The sequence below is a fragment of the Carettochelys insculpta genome, chromosome 18 (assembly GCF_033958435.1).
Source record: "Carettochelys insculpta isolate YL-2023 chromosome 18, ASM3395843v1, whole genome shotgun sequence".
Lineage (NCBI taxonomy): Eukaryota > Metazoa > Chordata > Testudines > Carettochelyidae > Carettochelys > Carettochelys insculpta.
The window spans coordinates 4997294-5005311 of NC_134154.1; the positions used below are offsets into that span (position 1 = coordinate 4997294).

The 8018-nt window shown below is 43.9% G+C and overlaps 1 protein-coding gene across 2 annotated transcripts in view; it reads left to right on the forward strand.

The window, feature by feature from the left end:
- Positions 1–5290, forward strand: part of GCN1 (GCN1 activator of EIF2AK4) — a 58592-nt gene extending 53302 nt beyond the window's left edge. For both annotated transcript variants that reach the window (XM_075012432.1, XM_075012433.1), the window contains exons 57-58: positions 132–350; positions 4751–5290. In XM_075012432.1, the coding sequence (XP_074868533.1) occupies positions 132–350; positions 4751–4876 (345 nt within the window). In that variant the 3' untranslated portion in view covers positions 4877–5290. The remainder of the gene's footprint in view (positions 1–131; positions 351–4750) is intronic.
- The last annotated feature ends 2728 nt before the right edge of the window (positions 5291–8018 follow it).

Here is an 8018-nt window from a genome sequence, read left to right on the forward strand (position 1 = left end):
AAAATGAGGAACATCTGTAGTTCTAGCGGTGCTTGTGCTTGTTAGTTTTCCTTTTAAAAAGGTAAATTGGCACTCTGAAAATTTTGCCTGTGATGTATCTGAAATTAAGGATGTGTTTTGTTCTTATCCAGTGTCTCCAGAATCCATCCAGTGACATCAAGTTAATTGCGGAAAAGATGATCTGGTGGGCAAATAAAAACCATCTCCCTTCCATGGATTCTCAGACAATTAAACCAATTCTCAAAGCACTCCTGGACAATACGAAAGACAAAAACACCAGTGTGAGGGCCTACAGTGACCAAGCCATTGTTAACCTCCTGAAGATGAGAGAAAGTGAAGAAGTGCTTCAGGTAGGAACAAGAAACACTTTGCTGTCTAATGGAAGGTCATGTCATATATTGCCTTGTTGTATATGAGTAACCTTGAAATCATTGTGGGGTGGGGCCTCCTATTTTTGAGTGTATGTACTGGAATCTCTTGCAGTATAAAATATTATAAATGATAGGTGTGTGAATATGGAGAATGTTTCTTGGGTTAGCACCTAATTCTTCATCCAAGACCAATATGCTTATGCCAGACTTTTGTATTTCTCCACTTGGCTATCTTGTGGCCGCTCATGATTACAGTGCGGTAATATGAATTACTAAAATTTATCATGCTACCTTTTCTCCTGTACCCAATAATTAATAGCCACACTTTCAGAATGCTAGGAGCCCTTGTCATGCTGTTAATTATAATGAAGGTCATCACTATATAAACTAGCAAAGCTCTGACCTTGCTTTCCATGGGTTCCATACTTCCTGGAGGATTATGTATGCCTTGGAAGGGTCACTGTGACCCTCAGCATAGCCTTTCCCTTGCTAGAGGTTAGGGTCATAGCCTCGTGAGTCACTTCTATCAAATGCTAGCAAAGTGGGGAGGTGGGAGAACCTCTGCTTCCTTTGTTATTCTCTTGGGGTTAATAAGAACAGTTTAGCCTCCTGTCCTAACAAGGATCTGTCTTCCCCTCTTAGAGGGTGTTGCTGTAGTTTATCGGGGAGGTTTGGAGGGAACACGGGCCCATCCTCTACTTTGAGTTCCAGGCCAGGGACCATATTGGCAGCTTTTCCTTCACTATAGAAGCTGCTACAGTTCCCTGGGCCACATCCCCTTGGCCTGTCCATCTCTTCCTCAGTGCCGCCTTCTCCCTTACCTCTGAGCTCCCTTCTCTGTGGCTAGCCTCGTGTTTATTATCTAGTCTTTCAGCAGTGCTTCCTGTCCCTGAGACTGACTAGAGGGAGAGCTATTGAACAGTATATGTATAGGTGGGACCTTAACTGGAACCTGGTGTCCACATTCGCCTCAGAGTCCCAAATGATTATCTGCAGGTTAGTTAGAGTCAGGTGACAACATTAGCCTGGAGTAACCTTTGTTCTGGATTATTCCTGGAACAGAAAATCTGCTAAACCAGTGGCCAGTATATCTGTCTTCTACTATTCCACTGTTACCCCACTGGCCTGGGTCTGTCACAAAACACATTTCTGCAGTTGTAGGATGGGTGAAATATTCCTTTGCAGGCCAGTGCCCCGAATTCTTTTCCAGCTCTAAAATCTTTTTATTTAGTGCTTGTGTCTGAATTTTTGGAACTAGCTGAAATGCTTTGATGTGTTTGCAAGTGTGTAAGGATTTTTCTTCTTTTGAAATTTATATAATTTAAGATAGGAGGGACTGTCATGATGATTTAGTCCTGTGTTCCCCAAACGTTTGAGGGTTGTGTTTTCCCTCCTTGGGATGGGACCTTGGCTGTGGAGGGAGGTGCTGAGGCAGGGACTGCAGCTATGGGTATGTCTGGATTTGGGAGTAGAATTAAGGCTGGAAGGTGGCATGTGGCTGGGAGCTGAGTTGTGCCAAGGAAGAAGGGTGCTTTCGAAAGGGGGATTTCCTTTCGAAGGAACCCTTTCCTGACAGCTGCTTTGGCTTCTGGAAATGGCTCTTCTGGAAGCCAGATCACCCAGGAATATGCAAATGAATAATATTTAAACTCATGCCTCATTTGCATTTCCACTCTCATTTGCATGCCCCTTCCAAAATGGAGGGGCCATGTAGACACAGCTCCAGAGTGTGTGTCAGTGAGGAATCCTTTCCTAACCCCAGTCAGAGCCTTTTCCATCTAGTGTCCCATTTCTGGCAGTTGAGACTATTTGCTACTAGCAGTCAAAGATGAGCCATACAACTATAGGCAGTCTCATCATACCATCTCCTCCATGAATGTATCGAGCTCAGTGTTGAAACAAGTCAGGGTTGCCCCCCACCCCCCTCACCTTAGGAGGCTGTTCCAGACCTTCACTCCTCTGACAGTTAAAAACATTAATTCCTAGCCTAAATTTGTTGGTGACCAGTTTATATCCGTTTGTTTTTGTGTCACCATTGGCACTTAAATAACTCCCTTATGTCCCTCGTGTTTCTTCCTCTGCTGTAGTTAGAGCTTTCCTTCAGCCTCATTTGGTTGACTAAACAAGCCCAGATCCTTAAGTCTCTTCTTATTAGGTAGGTTTTCCTTTTCTGTGATCATCCCAATAACCCTACTCTGCCTCTGTTCCAGTTTGATCCTTCTGAAACATGGGAGACCAGAATTGCACACAGTATTCCAGTTGAGGTCTCTTTAACACATACCCTTGTTTCATCATAAAGGGACCTTCTCCTTTGAGTGCTTGTTCATGTGTATTCCAATTAGGTTAGTGTTTGTGCCTGGTGGCTGGAAGATTTTCCCATAGCAACACCTTCAGGATCGATCCAGGCGCACCCTGGAGTCGCATCTTCATGGCACCCAACATACAGCCCTGGCAACCTGACCCCTCTTCAGTTCCTTCTTACTGCCAGTGACAGTAAGCTGGAACATTCCTTAGCTCTTTCCTTTGCTATTGTGCTATCTTGTCTAGTTAACCAGCGTATGCAGTTTCCTCAGTAGAAGTTAGAGTTTTCAAGTTAGTCGTAGTGTTAATAGTTACAGATAGTGGTGGGGCAGGGTTTTCCTCCTCCTTTCTTTAGACTCCCCAGAGTAATGGCATACTGCAGCCTTCAAGGCTTAAAAACTGTGTGATCTGTGCGAAGCACATTCCAAACAGCAGCTCTCATTCCCGCCTAAGGTGCTTGGGTGAGGATCACCAATGAGATCATTGCCACGTTTGCCATGAATTCCACCCAGAACTTTAAAAGACAGGGAACAGCGGCCGAAAGGGCTCATAATGGAGGCAGGTCTGTGCCCACAGTTAGACCCAGTACTGGGAGACTTGGTGCCAAGCACCTCTCATCAGGGCAGAATGCCCCAGTGCTTTCTTCTATTTTGGCACCAAAACACGACTCTTCCCTATAGGCACTGCTAGGGGAAAATCTTCTGGCCACTGGGCACACTCACATCTAATTGGAATAGACACGAACAAAACATGTCAGAGAAAAATAGTTATGAGAAGGTATGTTACCGTTTTCTCTCTGCTGGAAATACTATGTTTGATACATTATGGGATTGCATTGGCCTTTCTTGTGGCTGCATCCCACTGGCAGCTCATAGTCCTCTTTTGATTAACCAGTACACCCACATCTTCCTCTGTCATTTCCAGTGCATCCCCAGTTTATAGCAAAAATTATTCTTGTTGGCCCCTAAATGCATGACTTGGCACTGTTAAATTTAATCCTGTATCTATTCCTCCAGTTTTCAGTAATCCAAATCTTGTGTAATATTCCAGCCCTCTGTATTGACGATGTTCCAACTTTGTGTCTACTGCGGATTTATTAGTACACTCCCACTTTTTGTGCCAAGGTCATTAAAATGTGAAGCAAGACTGATACTGAGACTCCTTCCTGAGAATCTCCATGGGTAATCTCACTCCAGTCTGAAAATTCACCTTTCAGTATGACCCACTGTCATCTTCTCATTAACCAGTTCTTTACCCACCTTTCTTGTTTTTACTTTCTATCTTCTTCAACTTAACTAATAATTTCTCATGTGCTGTATCAAATGCCTTACTGAAATCCAGGTCAATTAGATCTACAGTATTCCCTTTGTCTAGAAAACTGGTTATCAAAAAGAGAAAGCAGGTTGGACTGGTACAATCTACTGTTTGTAAAACCATGTTGTATTTTATCCTAATTACCACTTACCTCTATGTCCTTAGCTAATTTCTGTTTCAAAATTTAAGATCTTGCATACAATTGTTGTCAATTTAATGGGCACAGTTTCCCAGAGCATGTTTTTGTTCTTTCTTAAATTATACAATTAAATAAAATTGCAGAGCAATTTGTGTTAAATTGTTTACTCATCTATTCGTATTAGACACACCTAGAAGAATTTGTGGCAATGCTGAGTATTGCCAAACCAGGTGTTGTTTAGTCTGAAAACTGAATCTTGTTCTCCGTATTAAAGATATTGTTAAACTCTGTACTCTGGTCCTAAATATAGAAAAGTTAAAAATGGATACCTGCCTTTAGTAACAGAGGAAAAGCATTGAATGCTAGAATCTAGACAAATCAGTTATGTATGAAAAGGAGGATTTTTGTTTGATTCATAATTGAATTTTATTCACTAGATCTATTGGGAGGAATTTTTATTACAATACAGCTGCAAATCTGGCTAGTGCTGCTCTTTTATTTACTGACACACACCTTATAATATTTTGAATTCATATTGCTTTTTTAAAAATAAAGTAGGCAAATGTTAATTTAGTATTAGTAGTACACATTTTTATTGGTATTATCCTTCTTTCTCTTGCCACAGTCTGTCTCTAAGATCCTAGATGCTGCCAGTCTTGAGCTTCTGAATGAGAGCTGCAGAAGATCTCTGAAGAAGCTTGCTAGCCAGGCTGATTCTGTGGAACAGATTGATGACACTATACTGACGTGATATTTAAGATCCTGAAGAAAACACTGAACCAACAGCTGCATCAGCATTTCAACTCAAAAACCAATGTTAAATGTTTTCATTTTTGAAAATATGTTAATTCTGATTGGGGGGGCTGATGAAAAGGGCTCCCAGGGAGTATTTTAATATCAAAAATATACCAGAATAGCCTTAATTAGACCCATATTCACTGAAAATTGAAAATTTGGTCCCTTTTTTGAAACTCAATGCAAGAGACAGTCATATCAATCAGTATTAATTGTAACTGATTGTGAGGTGTGTCTCGAGCATCAAACCTACATGTAAAACCTATTTCTTCTCAGAAGTATGAGAAAGCTGTAATAAAGGAGCCAACACTCATCTTTACCACAGATCTTGAGCAGTGGAAATAGAAATCTGTGAAAGTTAAAACGTCATGTTTTTGTGTATTAACTTGCGGCTTGTGATGGTTCTGAAGACTGAAAATCCCTGTAAAACAACTATTTAAAATAGCCTGAGAAATTTCAAATGCAAAAGGGGGATTAAATGCAGATTGTTTGAAGATGGAATGTTTAATAAAGGCTTTGAATTTAATCCTGATGATGAAAATTGCTTTTCTTTGTACAAAAGCATATTGTCTGTATGTTGAGCCATCTTATGCTAGATATATGGAAAAAGGTTTCTTGAGGTGTTTACTTTTTGATCCATATTTTCTAGATACATGGAGTACCCAACGTTTAGTTATGTACATAACATTGCAATTTTTGGATCCCTTCACCATATGACGCATAGGGGCATTTCAGAAGCTGTTGGGTGCCATGCTGTGTGAGGGAGAAGGGCAGGAGTAGGCTCTGATGGGGCTTGCCTGGGGTGGAGGCTATTCCAGCAACAGCAGTTTGCACTGCTGCCAACTCTTTCTGCATTTGGTGTTCTGGCATGTCAGGAGGACCTAAATCTCACCTTCAAGTGGATGAAGGTGCACTCAGTGGGGGAGTGTGCCCAAGTGAGCCTGCTGGTGAAGAGGTCCTGGGAGGGTGTGAGGTGGCCCATGTATGGCCACATAAGCCAGGGCTGCAGGGGTATGCCAAGTTGCCCACCATGCATAGAGGCATGGCGACAACCCTGATGGTGTGCTCCTGCTGGAAGATGTGCCAGCCTCCATTCTGTGGTACTGGGCAGAGTTCCTGAAGATGTGTGTGTTGTGCACCCATCAGGATGGGTTCATGTAAATATCCATGAACCAGCCCCAGTGGTCCACCGATGCCTGAGAATGATGAGTGGTATCCCTTGTGGTTCATGCATTGGTGGCCACTGTGCTCTGGGGCCCTGATGGCGATGTGTGTCCCATCGATTACACTGAAGCACTGGGGGAAGCAGAGGGCGGTGAACTCTGTGATAGCCACATCCAGGTCCCCAATGTGCATGAGCCTCTGGAGCTGCACCTGGTTTATGGCTCTCATGACCTGCAGGGGACAGAGAATGGGCACGCTTGTGGGTGTCCATTGGGGTCCCCAGGTCCCCTCCAGGGCCACCCTCCCCCACTGCTGGGTCCTCTGTTCCTTCCACTCATGGGGGCAGCTGGCCTGCGTATGGGTGGGACTTCACATCCCCCCAGGGCTGGGCTTCTACTCCTCACATGCCTGTCTCTGGTGGTCCCCCTCACCTGACAGTTTCTTCACCTCCCCCTGCCAAGCCAGGGTATGGAGCATGCCTTATCTCGAGTACAATGAGCCCAGTGGTGGACTTGCCCACCCCAAACTGCTGCCCCATGAAGTGGTCGCTGTCTAGGGTGGCCAACTTCCATATGGTGATGGCCACGTACGTCTCCACCAAGAGGGCTGGCCACATCTAGGTGTCCTGGCATTGGAGGATGGGGCAAGCTAGCTGCAGAGCTCCAAGGAAGTGTCCCTCTTCATCCTGAAGTTCTGCAGCCAGCGCATGTCGTCCTACACAGCCAGGACCACCCAGTCCCACCAGTCTGTGCTTGCAGGGTGGACCCAGACGTGCTGGGTGGCCCAGAGGTAGAGGGGCACGGCACAAGCCATGGTGGGTTGGGGCTCCAGCACTGTAAGAGATGGAGGATGGCTGCCAGCAGGCACACTGTACACAGCTCAGCAGCATGTGCAGGGAGGGGCCCTTTAAGACAGCACATGGCTGGTGCTCCCAGAAGGGCTTTCCAGCCATGCAACCCTGTCCACAGCATTTCCTGGCCCCTTCTCTCGAACAACCACACACGGCTGTGTGGAAGTGCTTTTCTGGAAGAAAGGATGGCTCTTTTGGGCTGCTTTTTGTGTGTAGACACAATCTTCTGGAAGATACTGGCCAGAAGCTCGTCTTCCGGAAAACTGCTGTAGTATAGACATGGTCTTTCAGTGTTAATTATATTTGCACCAGTTTTAAATAGCATATGCAGATAATGCATTTGGGAGTTAATAAATTGTGACCATATAATTAAATCCAGGGATCAGCTCAGTTTATTGAAATACTAGTGTAAATATTTTGGCTTGAATCTTTGTGAAACAATTTGACATTGTATATTCAAAGCGATTACAGCATACAGTATGTAGAATATCGGTTGTAGCTCTTTTTTCCCCACTTCCTGCTAGTGCATCTTTTCAGTATATACCTAAAAATCTGTAAGTGAAAAAAATTCTGAATAAATGCTAAGCTAAGACAGACTGATAGGCTTTAAGGTCAGAAGGAACCACCATAGTTATCTAGTTTTGTCCCCCTGCACATTGCAGGCCACAGAACCTCACTCACCCATTTCCATAAAAACTCTAAACTTTGGCTGGGTTACTGATGTCCTCAAATCATAATTTAAAGCAGGGGTCAGCAACCTTTCCAAGGCAGACTGCTGAAATTTGACTTTTTGACCTCTGTCTACCATTCCAAGTGCTAGTGATACTTTTTGAAGTAATAGTATCAGAGGGGTAGCTGTGTTATTCTGGATCTCTAACAGCAACGAAGGGTCCTGGGGCACCTTATAGACTAAACAGAAAAGTTCTGAGCATGAGCTTTCATGAGCACAGACCCACTTCACTTCCTCATCTGATGAAGTGAGTCTGTGCTCATGAAAGCTCATGCTCAAAACTTTTGTTAGTCTATAAGGTGCCACTAGACCCTTCGTTGCTGTTTTTAAAGTAATACTGCCACTTACAATGGC